This window comes from Lissotriton helveticus, chromosome 11, assembly GCF_964261635.1.
Source record: "Lissotriton helveticus chromosome 11, aLisHel1.1, whole genome shotgun sequence".
Classification (NCBI taxonomy): domain Eukaryota; kingdom Metazoa; phylum Chordata; class Amphibia; order Caudata; family Salamandridae; genus Lissotriton; species Lissotriton helveticus.
This window is the reverse complement of record NC_136072.1, coordinates 1,016,770,421-1,016,794,131: the sequence shown is the minus strand read 5'-3', so window position 1 is coordinate 1,016,794,131 and position 23,711 is coordinate 1,016,770,421. Positions and strand designations below refer to the sequence as shown.

Sequence of the window (23,711 nt, the reverse complement as noted above, 5' to 3'; positions counted from 1 at the left end):
TGCAGTTTTACACTGCCATTTTACCAGGCAAAATAAACATTTTTAATACTTACAAGTCACCCCTAGTGTGGACCCAAACAGGCTGCAGGGACAGGTGCAGTGTATCTAAAAAGTAGGAAATGTATTTTTAGGTTTTACATGTCCATTCAGTGGAAAACTCTTAAATTCCTTTTTCACTAGTGCATGGCCTGCTTCTCCCATGGGATTACATTTTAGTTATCTTATTACATTTAATAAACTGTAACTTCTAAATAGGAGCATGTAAACACTTAGGGCCTGATTACGATGTCAGTCAGACGACACGGTAGCGAGAATGGAACCACCTGACAATTAGTCGGAGGATCCACCCACAGTGGTAGGATTTGACTGCCCTATGGGCCTTTGGAAACATCAATTTTATTTTTCTATTGCAGCTTGTGCGGCCACTGGAAAAGGGTCAAAGCACAAGCTGTCATAAAATAATTGATATTTTCAAACATCTCTGCACCATGTGGGATGGCACAATGCTGTGCCTGCAATATGGTGCAAGGATGTTTAGAGGTGCACCATAGGTGTCCGCAATCACATAGTGGAGAACCTTGGGTGACGGGGCCCTGATAGGGGCCCCCCATGTCACTTTCTGCCTGTCTTTTCGTGGCAGGCAGGTGGCCATGGAAGGGCAGATGAAAAGCTTAATCGCAATCCCGATGGCAGAGCTGAGGCTGGTTCTGCTGTCATTTTAGGATTACGATTCCGCCCGCCGTCCCGACAGGCTCTAGGGGCCCATCGGAAGCAGAGCAGAATTCCCCCGTGAGTCTCCCTCTGACTGCCAGTATCATAATACCTATGATTTTAATATGGTGGAAAGCCTCAGACGAGCTGTCGGATGACTTTCCACCAACATCATCATAATAACGGCCTACATTTTTACTGTCTTTGGAATTGTAATGAAAAATCCTCTTTTAAGGTAAAGTTGGATTTTGAATGACATTTTGTAAATGCCACATTTAGAAAGTCAGCATTTTCTTGCCCTAGACATTTAGTGCATGCAGCCTCTCTGGAAACATGACTGGGTGTAGTTTACAGGTGGACTTTGTGCATTCCTCCTAGACAGCCACATGCAATAGAGAGCTGTGGTGTGCCTGGATGGGCTGTCATTGGCAGGATGGGAGGGTAGAGTTAGGTACAGTCCTAGTTACACCTGAATAGACAGTGTCCTATTGTCACACAAAGGATTGAATACCTCCTGTAGTTAGTCTGGAGTCACAGCAGGGGAGGCAGTAAACCTAAGCACTTCAAAAATAATTGTCTAGAAGCTTCTCCTATTTCAAAGGAGGGACCAGGTATAAATATTGGACCTCAGACACTAACTTTTCACCACACTTCTGGATCTGTGGAAATCTGTGACAGGAAAAAGGACTGTCATGCTGCTGAAAGGACTGCTGTGCTGACCTGCTGCCTACTTACCTGGCTGAGAAGTACTGGACATGCAACTTGTACCCAGGACCTGTCAGAAGGGCTAGTCTCTTGTAACCAGTACTTAGACTCTGCAACTGTGATTTCTACCTTGCCAAGTCATGCCATCCCAGTCCTGGTCCCTTGGAAGTTGGCCTGTAGGTGCTCTGCAGCCCATCTGTGGACAAAGCAGAACTGATGCATCTCCTCTACTACGCAGGGCAACCCTGAGTGGAACTGATGTATCATCTCCAGTATGAGGATTATTTAGTGGAAGAACTCTGCATCCACCTTGCAGTACGTGAAGCCTCATTGAAACCGCTGCTGCACAATGCATCCCTGACCCAGACCTCCGCATAGTAAGCCCCTCATCAATGGCAGCATAGACAAAGAAGCAGGATTTTGCACCACAAGCCTCGCAATCTCTTCAGAACCACCCGGTGAGCAACGCAACCCTAATGCTGGACTTCATATCACAAGCTTGCCTCCTCGACGATGAAGCAGGACTTGCATCACAGCCCTACAGCTCCCTGGACCCAATGCTGCATGATGCATCCCTGACCCAGACCTCAGCTGAATGACGCATCCTCAATGCAGGACCTTGCAATGCTCCCCAAGCAGGATTTAAGGTACTTTTGTTCAGCAGGCCTGACTGGATCCCTGTAGTCGGCCTGCACTCCATCATGGTCAGCCTGAGCTTGTGATTTTGTCTCAGTCCGGCATGACCAGATATCCACATTTTGCGCTGTATGCGTCTAGATGTTATTTTTACCTAAAACTTTAAAATAGCATATCTCTGGTTCTTATGATTGGATTTTTGCTGATTTGGTGTCAAATAATTTATTACATTTTACTCAATTGTGGTGTGGTATTTTTATTGTATTGTGTTTTCACTGTATTACTGTTTGAAGTGCAATATACATTCTTTACACATTTCATCTAAAATAGGCCTGAGTGTTGGGTGCCAAGATACTAGAGGTTTGAGCAGAGGTTAATTTGGGAATTTGTTTTGACCTGACCTTTACAAGGATACTAGTTTCTGCTGGAGTAGAGTTTTACCCCGATAACCAGTAACCTAATTGCTTACAAACAGCATGACTGCTTCAGATTTGATAACTTTGAAAGAAAAAAAACATAAGCCCCATCAAGTTCATTGAAGTTAATAGATGACATTTTGGAGTTAACTGTGAATATTTTAAATTTTACAATAATGACCTCTCATAGTCACAGACTAGTATAGTTCTTGATAAACCTTAACTAGTCAGATATTAAAATACAGGACAAGGGGAAAACCCCTATGGAAAAAGTACCTTTTATGAAACTGGTTCTGAAACCTTGGGACAGATTCCTCACACTTTTGCGCCAGTGCAGTGTGGTAAATTTGATGAGACCCAGTGCATAATCTTGAATTGTAATTTACTCTCCTACACAAATCCTGATTTGCATTAGAAAGTATCCCTAAGTAATACAAAGTGGAGCTTTTTGTTACTTTGAGCTACTTTAGGTCCAAGGGTGTTCCATGGGTGCTATGTGGGCCTTTCCATGCAACAATGCAAGCTTTTTGATGCAATGCTCTAGCTAATGTAAATGGTAGACAGGGCTTTGCTGAAAAACGTATCCCTTATGAATCCACCATGAAGTTTTCTTTTTCCCAAATGCTTCTACACTTTGCATGAGTTCTGTAATGAACAGCACACATACAAACTTGAAAAAGTTCTAAACTATGCCAAATCATGCTATTTTGTACAAGATGGGTGTCCTTCCAGTATAAAAACTATGATATACATTACACACATACCCATGCACAATTCTGGAAGGGCAGGTATGTGTCACCAGTTTACCTAAAGTATGACAGCACAAGTACTAATCACAGTGTTCATGCACAGGGCTCTGTCAATAACGTTCTACATAACTGAACTACGTTGGTGTATTGAAAGTAATATGTAGCTGTTGCATAGTTTCTTTGTCTGTGGGCCTCCTTAGGGTTCGCCCTTTTATCTTAAGTGAACCTTCACTTATGGACTTTGAATATTAAGCATTCCTGATAAACAAAATAGCCCATTCCAGCATGCCCATGCTTGATTCACGTTCAAATCCGTGTTTCTGATTAGGCAAAGCTTGTGCAATCAGAAGATGACGGGAAGGGACCCCTGTTTCTTAGCTACACCAAAGACCTCAAGCCAAAGCATGTGATGCAGCCGACAATGCAGAAATCGTAACAGCATGTACGGAATGCAATTTGTAACCATTCTTCGCCTGTGCCTAATGAGCTTTCAAGAAATCCGAAAATAGGATTCATTTTTAAAGGAAACAAAAAAAATGACCTTTCTCCTTGGACTACTGTGCTGGGTTGCCAAGGCAATGTAATTATGCCAAAGCTGAAAAGGTTGTCCCTCGCCATCCCATAGCACTTTTATAAACTCAACCCATAAGGACACTGTAATTGCTAATCACCAGCGTGTGCCTTTCAAGTGAGGCTACAAACAGCACAGGTGCAAAGGTGGTGCCTTTGAAATACCCAGGAGCACCTCCTTGCCGGATATTGCACAGCTCTTGGAAAGGACTAGAACATCAGTGTGTCTAAAATAATTTAGTTCTGATGTCAAATGCATTTCTGTTACATGCCCAGCGTTATTCTGACTTCCAGCCTTCTCAAACAGAATCTGCAGTAAGTGGCTTCACATTTGCCAAGTGTTAGTGGAAATGCACTGAAGGAGCCCTTCGGAGCCTGTCACTCATACATCTTTAAGGCTTTTTATTAATCTGCCCTTCCACCAGAGTATTTTGTATGGAACAGAGCGTGCACTTTGCCTGAAGTAGAAATATGTTTTCCATTACAGTAAATGTCATCATTCAATCTGCTTTTTGTCCTGACCTTTCGACCACTGTGCTGTGATCATCTTCAAATGATGAAATAGCAGCAATGACAAACCAGTCGCCAAAAACAAACGGGAAACAGACAAATAACTTGTAGACCTAATGGACTCTTGCAAGACTCGCTCGAATGCAACCTCTGTAACGATACTACAAGCAAAACTTTTCGAGACGAATCTAATAAAGTGTGTAAGTGGAATGATGTACACCTGAAAAATTAAGATCTGCCATCACAATGCTTAATTTACTCTCCGAAAACATTGCTTTTTGTGTCCTGGAGTGGCCGTAGAAGGGCAGGAATGACTTTCAAAATAAAACTAGTGAATTTGTGGGTGTTCACACAATGTTGTAAACCACATTCCCACTCTGAAGTGCAATCAAAGGTTAAATGCATCATTTACGGTTTGATTGACATGCTGCCAACTGATGAGGTGGCTGGTGGAGGCCAGCTCTAAAAAATCAAATAGTAATTTTAGATTCTGTTGACATGGTGTGAGTACATTTGATGACACTGCAGTGCCAGCTGGGCCACCACATTACTGCAGCTCTGTATGTTTTTTTTCAGAAGCAAACTGGAAAAGTGTGCATATTTATTTCTAAAAATAATATGCCTTACACATAGGGTAGGGCAAAAACCGGTAAAGTATGTAGCTAGTGTACTCTTAGATTTCTCCACCACAGTGCTTGACATTTTCCTTTGGAAAAGTATTGGAAATAATATTAAAGTTTATTATTATTTAAAAAGTTATTCTAATATTTTAATATATAATATAAAGGTATAATAATTCAAAATGAGTTATTAATAGTGGACTAATAAAAAAATGTACATCACATTATTATATCAAATATGTATTATACATTAAGTTACAATATATTTCTTAATTTATGAAGATTTCCTAAATAAGAATTTAAAAAAATGCCAACATTTTTATTTTTATTTCATATATATTAGTTTGTTAAAAATGGTGTTGAAATATTTTGAACTATTTACCAAAAGTTTAAAAGTCAAATTTGATTTTTACTTTACATTAAGGTTATTATTACAGTTTTACAACCTGTCCATCCCTAAAAACTTTCTCAAATTTCTCTACACCCCTGCGATTTTGTAGTTAGTATTCCCCATTTTCCAAATCGCTCCCTCTCTGCGTAGAAAAGATCCGGGAGGCGGAGGCCTCTTTCTGTGGATTACTAAATAGAATTTTTTAGTATGTGAGTAGTACTACTGTAGTACTACTTCACATACTACTAAGTGCAGTTTGAGGATATGCCATTTGGAGTTTTCTCCACTTCATGGGTAGAACATTTTAAATTTGTTCGTCATCATAATCTTCATGCTTTGCGCTGCTATTTGCCAAGAAAAATCAACATTGAAATGACCATTCTTTGTAAGTTGAATATTGCAATGCCACGGACATCACTTCATTTATGTACTTATGTATTGGCATGTTGTTTTCACTTTTGGAAACTTAAGTTGCCCACCGACCACTGAAAGAGGTGAACCATGGCTTGTCTAGTCATTAAGATAACTGACATATTCACCATCAATCCTGCCACTGCCCATCTTTGTATTTGCCCCTTACAAGTGACAGTACCACATATGTATCCAGAGTGGGACTGGGGAGAAATAACCCCCAAGCTGGGTGTCGGTGTGAGGGAAGGTGTTGGCCACAGTGCAAATACATATTCCCCCAGACAAAAAGAAAAATATATATATATATGTGTAATCATACCATTATACCAGTTTCCACTGTAAACTCTTTCTAACAGCACTTTGTGGTGCCCCACTTGAAAGGAAGATACTCATTCAAATAATATTGAGACTGCTGTTGCCCCTGATGTGAAGCCCATATTAGTTGTTGCTGATGTGAACTGGAGCTGAGTTATAATCACTTTCCAGCTCATATTTACCTAGCATTGCTTCTAGCTCCAACATAATCTGTTGCTGATTTTGTACTGCCTATTCTATATTTGTTGTCACATATGGGGGATTTAGAGATCAACCAGATAGATTTATGGAAATGTGTCCTTAATAAAATCTTGTTTGGTTACATAATATTTCCTTCTCATAATGAACGATAATTGTAAAACTTTTTAGGGCCACCAAGGCTGCTTTTAATATTAATGTTTTGGCCAAGATAGGATTCTAGTCTACTCAGATTTTCCATCCATGCTAGAGACGTTGGTTACTGTGAAAGACTGCTAGGTTCCCTCAATAGCCTCTCTCAGATATATGCAAAAAAGGACGTAATTCTTTGCCTTTTGTCCTCAATTATGTGATTTTTTTCTCGTAGATTCCTGATATTGCGACTAGATCCTCTCATGTTTGGGATGTGTAAGGGTATAGTGAGTACACATTTTAGATCATTTAAAGAGCTCTTATGTACTATCAAGACCGACTGCCCAGTGCAACAATCACTTTTTGCGCCCCCTCATCTCATGACCCCCTCCTCGGATTCTCTCCTTACCACCTGCAAAAGTGTCCCTCATCTCTCCTACCATAAGATATTGCTAAACACAGCACCCCCCTGAAGTCACAGCACCCCTCTCCACAGGTCAGCACCCAGTGCGGCCGCACCAGTCACATTGCCCTAAACCTGACCTTTTGTACTATTTTCTTACTGGTTTATTAAATAAATAAAAAAATGAATGCTTGTGTAACCTGCTGGAAAAATGATAAATGCCCTAAAAAGAATGTCCTCCCAACAGGTGACATCATAGAAACACTAAATTGTACCATTGAAAGGTCAATCCAAAATGTATAAAGATGTACAGTATACGAAGTAAAAGGAACTGGGCAGGGTATTGTGCCATTTGCAGACCGATTTCCACTGGGAGGTTTACTGGGCGTATCCAGTGGAAATGTCTCCGTCAGGTGTATTATAGTCTACCGATGGTTGTATAATGCTTCAATGCCTTTGGTGTGACTCTGTTGAAGGGAAGCAAGGATCACTTAATATTTATGCACTAAATAAGGACCTCTATAAGAGTAGTAGTTATTCCCTTCGACCCCCCTCACTGCAGCATGCCTAAAGAAAACCTTGTTGTGTCCTACTTCATACTATCAAAATATAAGCCAACTAAATGTTGGTCTGCATTTGAACTTTACCAATTTCAGATTAGTAGTATGTGAAGTCTATACTGCAGAAAGATAAATGAAGTCAAACTAGTCTGCAGAGGTTTGGTGAGATTCCCAACTTTACACAAGAAAATACATGCATACATGTCTTTGTGGGGTTCTCCCATGCAAATCTACTTCGTATGCATGATTTCACCAATTTTTGTACACAACTTGTCAACTTTTTTCAAAGCACCGGAAGACTGAAAATGTTCTAATGAAGTTTTGAGGCAAAAACCTTTGTAACTTCGTGTACCCCTATTTCATAATGTGTTGCTGCTCCTATAAATAGGTGGGGTTCATGAATACAGAATATGTCACAGGAATTGGAGTAACAGACCCTTCTTCTAGAATCAAAGTCCCACTCCTGAAGTTAAGAACTACCAGACTTCTCAATTACCAGCAAATGTTTGTTTTTGCGTTCATCAATATGTTGAAAGGTTGTATTGAATGGTCAGCCACTTTGATTTCTTGTGCCTTACATTCTACAAGACATTTGGTTAAGATGATGGTTGTCAATTAGAAGTTGTCAAGGTACCAGCTGCTACTCGTGGACAGTCTTTTGTTACCCTTGATGCTCCCCTTCTGTGACTCCTTTCAGTTATCATTACGGTGACAGTTGTGCATAAAATTACCATGTCTTTTAGAACCCTATTTAACTGCTGTAGTTTCTACTTCTCAACCTTTCTTAGCCCTTCAAAAGTGGAGGTTAATTGTGAGACAAGGGATTGACCTTGTAATGTCAGAAGGAATCAAAGGATCCTTCGTGTCTGTCAAGGAAAAACGAGGAAGTTCATAGCTAACACAGCGGTGGTTCATGGGGGACATCTACTGGTAAAATTGAGTTTATCTTGATCATGAATTGTACAAATCGGGCGGCCATCTGAGCTGAATCCCCCTTCATACACTCCTCTAGGGCTTCTTTGCATGTCCACTCATTGAGAGTTCTCCAGATGGGGCACAACCAAAAAATTCGAAAGTGGAGTAGGATTCTACAGATGCACAAAGCATGTATTAGATTTTCTTCCCCATTGCTGCAAAAACGACCCTGAGAGGGTGTATCTGCCTTATACCTCCGTCCATACTTATACCCCATCTGGGGTATTAGGCCAAAATGTAGTCTCATTAGCTGGTGTTTCAACATTGGCTTCATAGAGGATGACAGATAATGCGGTAAGGTTTTAAGATCATAACGTTTTGACGCCCAACTGCTATGGGATAGATTTTTCACGGCTGATGCATCGTGTTCCAATGAAAGGATCTTTGCTTGTTTAGTCAAAACTTTAGCAACCATCCCTATGGGCAGCGAGCTTGCCCATAATTCATGAGCTTCTAGTGCGCCCAAGCAGAATATTAAAAATGTATTCCAGGAAGTGCTGGGGTTGTTTAACAGTGACCATATACAGCTCTTTAGTGTGGAGTCCTGAGCCATTTTAGTTTTTGCACAATAGGCAATGAATCTTGCTTTCATGATCCAATGTTGGGAAAACAGGCAGAACTCCATACGGATTTGGGCATGAGAGGTCGAGTTGGGTAGGTGAAACACTCTGCGAAAACAAGCTGATTGCACTCTATCTAACCAGGTGAACATTTTATCTTTAAAAGTAATGGCGCCAAAAGCTATAGTGAATAGTAATTTGGCACATATCACTTTAATTAATGGGGTGAAGTCTGGAGAATGGAGAGCTTTCATAGTTCGTACGAAGGCCCCCTCCAGGCTGCGAGCGACACCTTGCGGACCTGGGCTCCCTCTATGGTCTATCCAAACTCCAAGATATTTATATATGACAACTACCTCTATAGGTTTCCCAGCGATGTACCAGGGGCGCTGTCTTGCTTGATGCCTCGAGACTATCAACACCTTAATATTAGTAATATCGATCTCCAAAGCATTTGTTTCACAATACGATGCCAGGGAATTAAAAAGTCGTTGAAGGCCCACCTGAGTTTGATCAAGGAGAATTGTGTCATCTGTGTATTGCATTGACTGGATTTTAACAGATGCGATTCTTGGTGGGAAAGTTCGAGAACGGGAGCCACTCAGGCAAGTCTGCAAGATACAAATTAAAGAATAAAGGAGCCAAAAGGCATCCCTGCTTTAGGCATCTGTTGGTCATGATTTTATTGGTTGTAGACCAACCAGTGGAAACTTTTATTTTTACACAGGTATCGGTATAAAGCCCGATGAGGGCATTCAATAGAGACTGCGGGATGCCCCATTTGAGCAATTTTTCCCAAAGCCTGGGATGGACAACGATATTGAATGCCTTTTGGAAATCAATAAATCCCAAGAATAGCGATTTTCCCTTTGTTGCAAGAGTATCCTCAATCATGTGGGCTAAGCAGATCAGATTGTCCTCAATATGACAGCCCTTTTGGAAACTGGTTTGTGTAAAAGGTATTTTGAATTTAGAGGACATGGTACTCGATCGTCCAACAAATTGGACAACCCTGTCTGCTAAACCTAAGGCCCGCTCACCTCATTTAGAAGTGGGAAGTACTTTGTTTCTCCAGCAATGTAGCTCCTGCTGGATCCTTTGACAGAAAGCGTCCTCTAATGGCCTGACAGAGTAGGGGCCATCAGCAACAGGACATTACACAGCCTGCCCTATTTGGGATGCACGTTGTTGTGATTTTTCTGTCGATCACTGCCAGGAAAATCCTGGTGGCGGGAACATAAGAAATAACAAAAAGTGCCCCACACACTCTGGGGGGTGTTAGTTTTTTATTTTTCGGATGTTGTACTGTCCGCCACACCTAAACCAGGCCTTTAGAAAGTAATTTTGAATATTCACAATTCGTACATATTCAAATCAGTGTCCATCTATCTTCAACTTAGATAATAAAATGGCATGATTTGTCAGTCACAAATGTATTTTATAAAACATGAATTTACAGTTGTCAACTGATTTACTAACATATGCTGATGCAGTATTATATGGGAATAAAATTTGCACCCACTACTCAAGGTTGGTTGGGGAGTTGGTATTGCAGGATGGAAAATCTTGGCCGTTTAGCAAATTCAGACACATGTATGAGTTTGTGTGTGTGCCAAAATCTCGAAAGCACAGCCCCTCTCTTTATTCATCAGAGATGCACTCCGACAATGACACTCATAGATTCTTATTCCGAGGGGTCGTGGAAGGTTTAGGTGGGAAAACCCTCAGAATTGTTGGGGTTCTTGGCAAAGGGGTTTTTGAAGGGGGATATAGTTTTCCCAATTTTGAAAACCTTACCATGTGAAAATCCACTTTTGCTAAGACTTTACACGCCTATACATGTACTCCATGTGCATTTACACATATGTAACTGCTTGCTGATTAATTGCGAATCTATGCAAAACTGTGTCATGCTCAGATTCCTTGCTGTAGTCCTGAAATTCTTTGAGCAGCGAAACATATCGTACATCTACTCAGAACCTGAGTGTAAAACAAAAGGGTGAAACTTTGCAACTTGGAAACCTTAAAAGTCAAGACCTGCGACATTTTCCATTTGTAAGCCTTTCTTACGCCTGTTTTGTGCTTTATAAAAAAATTATGTGCTTCTGTTAACATCCAGTTTCTGGTGCATGACTCATTTGTGTACGAGTGTAAAAAAGAATGTTCTTTGATTAAGACATTGTCGGCAAATCAAAGGCTGAAAAAGGTTTTAATATTTAAACAGTTTTCCTGTCTCTCTGGGAGTCTAAAGAGCTATAGGCCCTCTTACGCACTGTTTAGAATTTTTAGGCCACAGGACCAAATTGTTTGCGAAAAGGTGAAAAATAATAGGTAGCCGCGGGCCCGGGTTTAAGTAGGTGTACTGGGACTCGGGCCTTTGAATTATTAACGAGTTCAATCTATGTTTTTCAGCAAAATACATTGGCTGCTTCGTGGATGACACACACCGGCGAGCTCTCCGAGGAGTGTCCCTGTTTGACTACAAAAAGATGACAGTGTTCCGTTGCCAGGACAACTGTGCCGAACGGTAGGGTGACACAAGACATGGCGTCTTCATTAATTTCCATCACGTCCCAAAAACTCTATACCTGTCAAGTCCGGAGATTTGTTTTCTTAGCCAATGTGTTTTTTTCTGTTTCCTTTGCTTTAAAGTGTCTGTTCGCCAGGCAGAGCATGACGGTCAATGGTTTTCCGTTATTTAAAATAATTGTGATCCGATTATGAAAAGGTCAGGGGAGGACTTGTGTTCAGAATGGGAACAGTAGAACAGAGGACTTTGACAAGTTACTCTAATTTCAAATCCACCTAATAAGTACTAGCTGGCAAGTACATTTCAGAATTGAACTCATCTATGTTGTTTACTCTTAAAGAAATCCACGCTGCCTCTAGCCAGGGGCGTAGCTATCATTAGTGCAGCAAGTGCAGTGGCACCGTGGCCCGGGGGTATAGGGGGATTCCTGTCTTCTCAAAGATGGCTGTATTTTACTTTCCAGCAAGGGTAAATTAGTTCCTAGTATTCCTGCTTATTTCAAGCCAGTCACTTCCTATAGTACACAAATGGGGTTTAGGGATTGCAGGACACCTGTCATTCATGCAGGCCTCACTTAATACACCTTCTGAAATAAGTTTATTCTCTCCTTTTAAATAGGTGGTCAAACTGCTGCGAATAGTTGCAAGAAATTATCGCCAATTAAATGAATATTGCTTCTCTAGTCTATGCTCGTCTGGGCGGATGCGGTCTAGCCTTAAAGTACTATTAAAACCTTTTATAAATATTGTGATAACATGTAACAGATCTATACACAAATACGTGGGGAAGTTGCATCCGTTATGAATCTAAGTGGGTGAGGGATGCTATCCTTTTGCTGTAAAAAAAACTCAAATTCCTAACTAAAATATTTATGTTTAAGGGTATGTGGCATTGATCATGTGATGTTCTGAATCCATCCCACTGTAGAGCTTTTCGGGTCACTATGGGGCAGATGTATCAAGCTATTTTTTAGTCGCAAACGCTGCGATTCGCTAAAAAACAGTGTTTGCGACTAAAAAATAGTAAAATGGTATGTATGAAGAAAAATGCCTCGCAATATTAAGGAATTGCAAATTTTGTGATTCCTTAATATTGCGTAAGCATTAAATGCAATGTATCAACCATTTAAGAATTGCGAATTTAGGCTAAGAAATCGCAAGTTACCACCAACTTGTAGTTGGTGGTAATTTGCGATTTCTTTTACAAATGCACTTTATGCAATTTGTATAGGTGGCATGTGACGCTCATACATGCCCTTAGGGCATGTATGTGCGCCATATGCGCACACATGTCATTTTCAGGGGTGCAGCAGGGTGTTCTTGAGACACCCCTGCACCCTTGAAATTATTCTCAATTTGCGATTAGCAATTTGCTAATCGCAATTAAGGAATTTTAAGAAATCGCTAAAAAAATAGCGATTTCTACATACATACCATTTTGCGATTTCTAAATAGCGATTCATTAAAAATCGCTATTTAGAAATCGCAAAAGGGTATGTTGATACATCTGGCCCTATGTGTCTGGATTCGTGCTAAGGTATCTATGCACAGACATAGTAAATACCAACAAGGAAGAGTGTCCAGGTTAAAGCTGCTAAGGACTACAGTTGAGAGGAGAAAGTAACATAACCTATATGATTTGACACTGATAGCAACATTTCAATGCAAAGGCAAGATTTTCTCCATATTGTAACAGATTGTTTGTGTTATTGAAACTGTGCAATTCTATTAGTGTAAAATTCGACTTTGGGGTTGTTTTCAACTGATATAAAATTGTGATGAAGCTCCTGTCTGTTTCTGGTAGTGTTGTGTGGCCTCTAAATGTGGTTATAATTTGGGAGATGCCTTCAGCAAAAAAAAAAAACAAGCATTGGCAAAGGCAATAGGTTTCGTCTATGCAAGATATTTTGGCTTTGGTAATGTGTTTTTGCTATGTTGTACACTATTGTGGCTGCCGTTCAGCATGACTAAAAGATAGTGGCAAGGAATATTCTAGAGTGGAGTGGGGTGAGTAGAGTGTTGTAGATTGGATTGTTTTGAGTAGAGTGTCATAGAGTGCTGTAGAGTGGAATGGGGGAGTACAGTGTCATAGAGATGAGTAGAGGGGAGTAGAGTTCAGTGGTTCAGTGGAACAGTGTGTCACAGAGTGCAGTGTCGTAGAGTGGAGCAGTGTAGAGTGGAGGGAGAATTGGGTGGTGTAGGTTGGAGTGGATTGAGGCAGTGGGGTGGATTGGATTGGAGTAGTTTGGGGTGGATCAGATTGGGGTAGATTGGATTAGATTGAGTGGAATGGGATGGATTAGAGTGGGTGGGCTAGATGTAGTGGAATGGATTGGAGTAGGGTGAGTTGAAATGGGGTGAAGTGGATTGGACTGGGCTGGATTGGAGTGGGTGGATTGGAGTGCGATGGATTAGATTGGTTAGGGGTGGGTGGATTCAATTGAAACAATAGGACTGGGATGCAGTGGATTGGATTGGGGTTGGTGAATTGGATTAGAGAAGGATGGTTGGAGTGGAGTGAAATAGAATGGAGTGGGGTGGAATTGACTGGATTGCATTGGGGTGGATTAGACTGTACTGGAGTGGTGTGGCATGCATTGGAGTCTGGCGGGGTAGATTGGACTGGAGTGGAGTGGACTGGAGTGGGGTGGGACGGATTGAATTGGAGTGGGTTGGATTGGAGTGGGGTGGATTGGGGTGGGGTGGATTGGGATGGGGTGGATCAGATTGGACTGGCGTGGATTGGAGTGTGGTGGGCTGGATGGATTGGAGTGAGTGTGGTGTGCTGGATAGATTGGATTGAGTGGGGTGAATTGTACTGGGGTGGGGTGGAGTGGATTGGATTGGGTAGGGTGGATTGGATTATGAGTGGACTGGATTGGGGAAGAGTGGGGTGGATTGAAGTAGGGTGGTGTGGATTGGATTACTTGGTTGGATTATAATGAGGTGGACTGGATGGGGTAATTTAGGGCCTGATTACGATGGTGGACAGACTTCAGTTCGTCTGCCATAGTTTCCTATTTGGGACTGCCTGCCTACAAGGCAGCAGTCCCACAGTAGAAATTATGATGCAACCACCACGGAGGCAGTCACATTGCCTATTTTTTGTATTGCAGTGTGTGCTGCTGGCTGCATCGCACACCGCAAGACAAAAAGGGGTCACCACATATATTCCAGCACTACATGGCAGGCACCATTCAGTGCCTGCCACATGGTGCAGGGACATGTAGGGGGCAACATAGGTGCAGCCCAGTGCCCACAACCTAGGGCCAGGGGGGAAAAGGTTGCCATCTATGGGCCCAAATGTCCCTTTTCGCCAGCTTTTCTATGGCGGGTGAACCACCATGGAAAGGCTGGCGGAGAAGGACATTGTAGTCCCTACGGTGGTACCTGGTAGGCACTGCCACCAATGCAGGGATTGCAAGCCCCTCCACCACACTGGTGGGCTCAAGGAGCCCATCGGATTCATGGCAGTTGGTTTTTCCGACCGCCATCACACCTCTCACCATCCCAATGTGGCGGGCGGTGAAGGTGGTCACGATGGGGGTGAGACCGCCACCGCCACCGACAGCCTGTCAGTGGCAGTCTCGCCACCATCATAATGACCCCCTTAGAGTGGGGTGGATTGAAATGGGCTGGGGTGGATTTAATTGGGGTGGGGTGGACTGGAGGGGTGTGGGGTGGATTATTTTGGATTGGATTGGGGCGGGTTGGATTGGGTTGCGGTGGAGTGGGTGGATTAAAATGAGGTCGATTGCAATGAGGTGGGGTGATTGGAGTGGGGTGAATTGGATTGATTGAGGTGATTTGGATTGGAGGGGGTTGTCTGGAGTGGGATGGACTGGTGTGAGGTGGAATGGAGTGAAGTTGAATGGTGTAGGGTGGGGTGGAATGCAGAGGGGTGAATTGGAGAGGGGTGTAGTAGAATGGAGTGCAGTAGATTGCATTACAGTGTGGGGTGGATTAGAGTGAGGTGGATTAGATCAAGTGGGTTGGATTGGATTGGAATGAGGTGGATTGGGGAGGATGAACTAGTTTGGGGTTCTGTGGATTGGGTTGGGTTGGGGTGGGGTGGATTGTAGAGGTGTGGGGTGGATTGGAGGGGGGTAGATTGGATTTGGCTGGTTTGGGGTGGATTTGTTTGGTGTGGAGTGGATTGGATTGGAGTGAGGTGGATTGGAGTGGTGTAGATTGGAGTTGGGCGGATTGTTTTGGATTGGAGTGGGGCAGACTGGAATGGGGTGGATTGTAGTGCATTGGAGTGAGGCAGTTAGTTCAGGATTGAATGGGGCAGATTCTATTGGATTGGAGCGGGGCAGATTAGTGTGGGGCAGATTAGAGTGGGGCATATTGGTGTGGCTCAGATGTGATTGGTTGAGATTAGAGTGGGCCAGATTGTTTTGGATTGGATTGGGGTGGATTATGGTTGATTGTTGGGGTGAATTGGGGAGGGAGTGGTTTGGTTTGGTTTGGGTTGGGTTGAGGTGGATTGGATTGAAGTGCAGTAGATTGGATTGGGGTGGATTGGGTTAATGGGGGGTCTATTGGATTGGTGTGGGGTCGATTGGATTGGAGTGGGGAGGATTAGAGTGAGGTGAAATGGGATGGAGTTGGTGGATTGGGGTGAGCTGGATCGGAGTTATGCGGATTGGAGCAGCGCAGATTGGAGTGGAGCAGATTGTTTTGCATTGGAGTGATGTAGATTGGTTGAGGACAGATTGATGTGGACTGAGTGGGGAATATTTAAGTAGGATGAATTAGAGTGGAGCCGATTGTTTTGGATTGGAGTGGGGCTGATTGGAGTGGGCAGATGTTTTGGATTGGAGTGGGGCACATTGGAATGGGATGGATTGGAGTGGGGCAGATTGTTTTGGATTGGAGTGGGGCAGATTGGAGCTGGCAGATTAAAGTGGGGCAGATTGGAGTGGGGCAGATTGTTTTGGATTGGAGTGGGGTGGATTGGAGTGGGACATATTGGGGTGTACTGCACGAATATGTGTTAAAGCATTATTCCAGAAATTACACATAAGAAAGAAACAATGTCGGTCTGCAATATTTACCATCTTTTCAGAACAGCGCCCATGAGCAAAAACAAAAGAAAACATGAGTGCAAAATGAGAAAAGAATACTTGGCAAAGTCAAAGAAAGTTAACTATAGAAAATAAATATTGATAATGTTTCTGCTGCTAGGCATGTTTTTGCCAGTCATACGTCTTCTTTTTGCGTGGCACTAAAAGTTAAAAAGAGCAAAATAGTACCTCAATCATGAGGGAGCATTGAACAGGTACGGATTAAGTTGAATCAATCAGTGCTTGGTCCCTGCTCCAGAGAGAGGAATGAAAGTGATGTTAGACTTGCAGTGATGAATTACGAGGCTGTAAGGAAGAGTGCCACACACGCCCACAAATGGGTGAGCAATGGGCGGGGTCCAAGCCCTTTTTAGTTCTCGCCTAGGCAGCGCAAACACGCTGTCTCTTCGAGACAAGCTGTATCTACAATATGGGCTTCAAGTGCCGCCCATCTTTTTCATCAGTTCCTCTCACTGTCCTTTGTAAATGCCAGCTTTTGTTTGGTGAATACACTTAGTAGTCCCTCCTTTTGGACTTCTGTATCCTCCCATGAGGACTGCCCCTGTTACATATGCTCTTACTCTTCAGGTTATTTAGGGTATTTTGAGAGCACTCTTTTTTGTTGGCCTGCCTTTGCTCATGTTAAGTGTTCGTGTTTTGTTTACTTCGAGGAATAAATTGATATAAGGTTCACAGCCGCATCATTTGCCATGCTTGGTCTTTCTTCACCCTCTACTCAGGCTGCACCTGCCTCCCCCTCACTCCTGCGTGTTTACTTTAGGTGTTCACACATGCAAACCCTCCACTCCCAAGTGCAGTTTTTTGATGAGACTACCAAGTTAGTGCACTTTGTAATACGCAAATAATCCGTAAGTTGAGGACTGAGCAATCAATGCATTCAAAAGAGATTTGGAATAGGTAGGCCGAGTGGAGGCTGTCCCTCCTGTAAATATTGTCATTTGCATTGGCTCGCTCTCAGCTGATGGCTTCCTTTGTTCACACTAGTTACTTTGATTGCCTTGGCTCAGAAACAAATGTGCTCTACTAATGGCATCCTTTTTTTTAAAACACACACAGCATTGGCATTTTATTTTTTGGGTGAGAAACACACTGGTTACTTTGCTTTGGCTCGATAGCAAACGTGCTCCACTAACGGCATTAATTTTTTTTTTTTAAACACACACGGCATTCATATTTCATTTTAAATAACAATAAAAATACAAACACACTTCTCCAAAAAGAGTGGCCAGCAAAGAGAAACCAACACTTCCCCGCCCTCCACCTGGTAAAACCCTGACTCCTGAGACTGCACATTCAGAGTCCCCACCCACCAAAGCTAGTTCTCCACCAGAAAGTTTGAATGGTTTCGGGCTTCTCCAGAGCACTCATCCTGAACCCCTGCAGCTCCAGCCCAGGTAAGCACTGCGGTAACGGCGCACAAAGAGCCAGAGACCATATTTACTGCAGCCTGGCCCAAGGAGCAATCTGCTGCATACAAACATGCTGTTCAGGGCACCTCACCGGCGGCTTAATATTAATTTGCATCAGAAGTGCAGTGTCTAATTAGGAGTTGTGGGGCCAGCATGTTCCAAAAATGTGATCAGAGTTGCGTTTTATTGTTATACTAGAGCTGGAGCAACTTGTTATACACACTTCCAAAGGTAACTTCTAAGTCACATACAGGTAGGTTCAATCAGTTCCTGACTAGAGGGGCGGCGCTTCGAGGCAAGTGGCATCTGTATGTTAAACTATTCTGTTTTTAGTCCATTTTCACATGATGTTTACTGGTTTTTCACAGTTATCTATATAGCCTGAACTCGACCTGAAGGGACCAAAGCGCTTTACAAGAGCAACACATACAGTATACAAGGTCACTTTTATTTTTCTAAAGTCACGAGGAAATTAAGTGACTTGCTTAGAATCACAGGGTAATGAACTGACACCATCACTCCAACCCGGTTCACCAGTTCGAAAAGATGCAGCTGCAGCCCTTAATCCAGACCTCATCCCCACCCTTTCCCTGTGTTGTGCTCTCTATTTGCACACTAATCTCCCTATGCTTTCACCTACACGCTTCACCCGTCCCAAGGCATTTAATTTCCACCCTTCTCACAACTGCTCAATACATCCAGTGCTGAATCCCACCTGTACACTGCATCCTCTAGTATGGCTCCTTCAAGTTCTAGGTCCTCATCAGGGTGCCTGGGTTTGCTAGAGTAGATAGCAACTTACCCCCAATTATATCTCAGTTGTATATTTAATTAATTCTAAAGCCGCCAAAGTGTAGCCAGGTTCTTGCTTCCCTTAAAACAGTGCTCTTCAAAATTCCTCTGCCCCCTTCGTTTGAATGAGTGTAAGTAGGGAGCTTCATTCTTAGTATGAGAGGTGAATTTATTCATCTTTATCAAAGGTGTTGGGAGGTGGTTTTAATTATTTTTCCTCTACGTTCCTCTAGTTAGACAGTTTAAAATAATAAAAATATGTGTGGAATTCATACTTCCAACCAAGGTATTCAACAGACGGTCCCTAAATATTCACATATCTTGTGGTTATCAAGGTTATCTGATTAATATTTACCACCAATAAACAACCATCTGACTTCTGGTGCCACTGTAGGAGCTTTTTTGGTACTAACATATCACAAGTCCTGCATTGCTGGTGAAATACAAGTCACAATGTGCATAGTAATGCTGTGAAGCTGCACAACAAGGATGTCTTTTCTGTTCTTGGAATCTTTTTCTCTAAAGGCTGAAATATTTTACCAAGGGTGTCAGCTTGTTCTTCAAGTTATTTCTGCTCTTTCCTCTCGAACTAATACACAAGCCAACACATCCAAAAGACTTTAACTAATGCCTGGTAGTAATAGCGCCAGCATACCATAGATGGTTTATCACAAACTTTGATGTCAGAAGAATGTGCTTCATGGCTAAACACTTATAAGGTCCCAAAGGCAAGACCTATTGGCTATGCCAATGCTTATTGTTAACAGCAGTATCTAGCAAGTGTGATACGTGCGCTACCGCATGCTTTCACAGGCTCGACCCTGAACAGAGAAAAAAGATTGCAAGGATCCTCGTGTTGGCTACAAATTCAAGTGTGCATTTATATTACGTCCTTGCCACTGTTGGATCCCCTCAGAGCCCACAATATTCACATAGAGAATGAGGGTAGGGGTGTCAGGGCGGGAGCAAAGGAGGAAAAGTGAGATAGAGCCTCATTATCACCTGCCTATTAATCCCAAAGGGGCAGGTCTGTTTTTGTCTCCAGGAGATTTCGCTTTTTTCAGCAGCTGGACTTTTTAGCTGAAACTCTGGTTCAAAATGAGGAGTTACTAAGAGAATCAGCCTCATAATTGCCATTACCCTGATAAATCCTCTGCTCTTAGGTTTCCACTTGCAATCACCATTAACTTTTTTCCCGTTGTGTTGCTACTAGTACCATCGATCTCATTATTTCTGGGACCAGATTTAAGAGGGCAGAGCTAGGATTTAGTGGCTTAATTGTTGATGTTAAAAACTGCATGGCCTGGGTTCTAAGTTTCCGCACTTGACAAAAAAAGTGTGTGATTTCGGGCTAATCACTTGATCTTCCTGTGTCCTAAAATCTAAAGAGTTATAATGTAAAAAGAAAAGTGGTGCACTTTTTAGTTTTTTTGCCCATTCAAATTACATAACCCTGCAATCCCTCCTGATTCTATGATGCCCATCAGGGTAGGACTGGCCTATAGGGCAATCGGGTAGTGCCCGATGGACTGGTCTGAGTGACCAGTGTGTGAGCTGGTTTATAAAAACTCATGGGCCAGTTATTACTGTTGTTTTTCCTATTACCACTTTTTTTTTTTAGCTTTCTGCTTCACTAAGGGGTGGCACTTTTATTTTGGTTCCCCGGCCTTTTTAGGTCGGGCGACCTATCTCAATGCGCATGCGCATTGAGCGGGAGCGAGATATATAGGGGCTTATCGAGAGTTTACCTAACTGGCGATTCCACTGGCGATTTGATGCTGTGCCCGTGCGCTTTTAGGTCAATGCGCAAGCGCATTGACCTAAAATGCGCGTGCACATCATCAAATCGCCAGTCAATCACCAGCAGCACTCCTCCCACACCTTTGAAGTGAAGCTTAGCTTCACTTCAAAGGCCCCTGCTGCTTCACACCCTCATGCCGCTCTCCCCGCTCCCCCCCTCCCCTGCCCGGCGTGTCGCATTTCTCCTCCCCCCTCCCCACAGCAATGCCCTCCGCCGGCCGTACTTTCACTTTGACGGCCGCAGGCCGTCTCTCGTGTTTCTCCTTGTTAGTTTTTTTTTTTATTACCATGGCGCCCACTTAATGGGCCACCATGCATGTACCTTTTATTTACAGGGGCACTGCCGCTTGTATTTTACATACTATTTCCGTAGTCAGAGGCTGTGCTCAGCAAGACACCGCCCATGGCCTGGAAAGTGCAGGAGCACACGTCCGCCTCTCAACAGACAAAACCATGCTTTTCTTTGAATCATTAGAAGCATTTGCAGACCCTGCTAAGGTGGCGCTCCACAACTTCAGGTGCAACCGGTTTACTTCTTTTTTTTATTACCATGCCTTCCCACATTATCGGCCGCCACACACATACGTTTATTTAACCACTGCGCCCGATTGTTCTATTTTGTTCTATTTTACATACTATTTCCATAGCCGCAGGCTGTGTTCGGCAAGACACCGCCCATGGCCTGGAAAGTGCAAGAGCACACGTCCCCCTCTGAGACAAAGCAATGCTTTTCTCTGAATCATTAGAAGCATTTGCAGACCCTGCTAATGCGTTTCTGCATGACTTCAGGTGCAGCCGCGTCACAACTTCTGGTGCAGCCGCTTTGTTTTCAGCCCTTAGCTGCTGCAGCTGCTATCTTGCAGCAGTGTAATTCGCCCTTCTTGGCTGTGCTGGAGTTCCAGTAGGTCATTCTACCCAGCGGACACTTTGTGTGGCCTAACTGGACTAAGTGTACGTCTAATTTTGATTTGACTTGATTTATCTTACTGGGCCATCGACCCAATCTCTTTGAGGGTATGATTAGCAACTCGCGTGTTGGTGTACTGATTTTATGCCTGGTAATTCAGACACCAAGATGCTGCATATGCAGGGCTTAATGTATTGCTTGAATAGTTTTATCACGATTGTCAAAAGGTTAGGGATATAATATGAGATTTTTATATTTAGCATGTTAAGTGTGAGTGGTCTGAATGTGTGACGTGCCATTGCTGTTACTCTGCTAACCCTCAAGCTACTGCTGCTTCTTGCTATATGGGTGTAAATTGATAAGTAGTCTTTTTTATTTATGGTCATAGAGGTCATAGAGTGCATCTCTATAGTTTAGCTTGGGGCTGCTTGAACAGACTGGCGCCTAGATCAAAAACGTGTGCGCGTTAAATAACGTGGGCTGTTCCAATAGCTTGGAAAATTAGGACAGAGTGGAATTGCAAATTAGGTTAACACATGTTGTGCGCCTTTTTTCATACTATGGACAGTATGAATGTTTTTCAACACAACAATCCTGTTCCAAATCTGTTGGCGATGTGTGAATTAGAAGCAAGTGTAGTACTTGCACAACTATTTAGTGGCTAGATCAGGGCATCGGAGGCTTCCCACCTGGGTGTGAGGGCCTTCTTTCTGCTGCAAAGCATAACGGTTTACCTTTAGACAGCATTAAGAGTGCAAGAATGAGTCACGGGCAGCTGCAAAGATCAACAACTTAAGTAGGTTAAAAGAACAAATAACACAAGGTCTAAAACACGTTTATTAAAAGAAAGCATATGCAATGCAATAGGTCTCGCATTACTGAAAGTTTGAGATATTGTCGTTGCATTATTATTTGCAACGCCAATAACTCAAACTTTCAGTAATGCGAGACCTATGGCATTTCAAATGCTTGTTTTGTGTGCCATCCAGCACGGATTTCCTTTGTATTCCTGAAGAAACAGGCTGTCAAATATCATACTGTTTCATGTAGAGGTCTTCATGTTTTAAAGCGCCCCACCAATGCTTTAAGCTAGGTCAGGCAAACCTTTCTCAGTTGGCATATGGGCGCCTGTTTCTACTTCCTGCTGCTCACACCCCTCTCACCTCAAAATTACCTGGAGACCAAACTAATCTTAAAAGCTCTGAGCCTGTGTCACGATCTCTTAACTGAGGCCTTAGACTCCAAGAAGGCAAGGGACTCAAATGAAAAAATTGAGTAGGAAGGGTTCCCCTGACATATCATGAACTTCAAAATAAATCCCTGAGCAAAATGTAACATTTACCTCTCTCATGCCATTGCACTTTCTGCCACAGCCAGGATGAAGCTTCCATTATGGGCTTGTTGTTTACCACAGTGCCTGAGATCTAAGGCAGAAGGTTGCCTTATAAGCATGGTAAGGGTTCTCTTATTGGAACTGAGAGAGCGCAAACTGACCTAAATGTATGAGTGCATCACACTTACCTGTAGTAAGCACAAATCATGAGGAGAAATGCCATGAGTGCTAATAGTATCTGCAATTATATTCTGAATGTATAGCTAATGTAGAGATTTAAGTAGAAGTGGAACTAATACAGAAATGTGTGACACTATATGATTTTATTAGATGTGATTATTCCTGAATCCATGTCGTGTAGCTGTTAAAATGTAAGATGGCATGTGGTTAAACGCAGAATGTGGTAGGCCTCAGGGCCAGAGCTAGAAGGGAAAGGGAAGGTGTTTCTTTTCACGACATAGATTGTACTAATGTTTTGGTCATTGCATTAATGGGCCATGATTTATAGATGTATTTACTGAATAATAGAATAAGAGTATTAACATGCTTTAATTAATGAAGAAGTTGAATGCTATAATCATTATGAGAAATGTTGTAGGCCTGAAATGTTTTAACGTTGGTTTACACGTACATGTCTGGGCCAAGAAATGTTGCGAACCTTTTGGAAGTCTATGAGAGTTGGGATCTTGGCTGCAGATGTCTGTCTGCAAGAGAGAAGGGGGAATCCAATTATAAATAATATGAATAGAGGTTTGTTCAGGAGACGGCCCAGACATGGAGGAGGGTTCCGGAATGTTTAAGGGGTATCAGCGGGCCGGAGAAGAGTCTGAGAAGCAAGGTCAACTCCATCGTATGAGGCCCAATACAAAGCATCATGGAAAAAGCCAGAAGCTACACCACGTGAGGGGCGTCTCGTGAGGGCGTCTCAAATGTTGTTGACTGTTTTGTATTAGGGACAGCACCCCTGGGTGGAGTTAGAGCAGATACCT

The 23,711-nt window shown here is 42.8% G+C and overlaps 1 protein-coding gene across 1 annotated transcript in view; it reads left to right on the top strand.

Moving 5' to 3' along the window:
• WSCD2 (WSC domain containing 2) overlaps positions 1-23,711 on the top strand; it is a 1,121,035-nt gene that overhangs the window by 636,945 nt on the left and 460,379 nt on the right. The window contains exon 4 of the mRNA XM_078667416.1: positions 11,275-11,389. Within this exon, the coding sequence (XP_078523542.1) occupies positions 11,275-11,389 (115 nt within the window). The remainder of the gene's footprint in view (positions 1-11,274; positions 11,390-23,711) is intronic.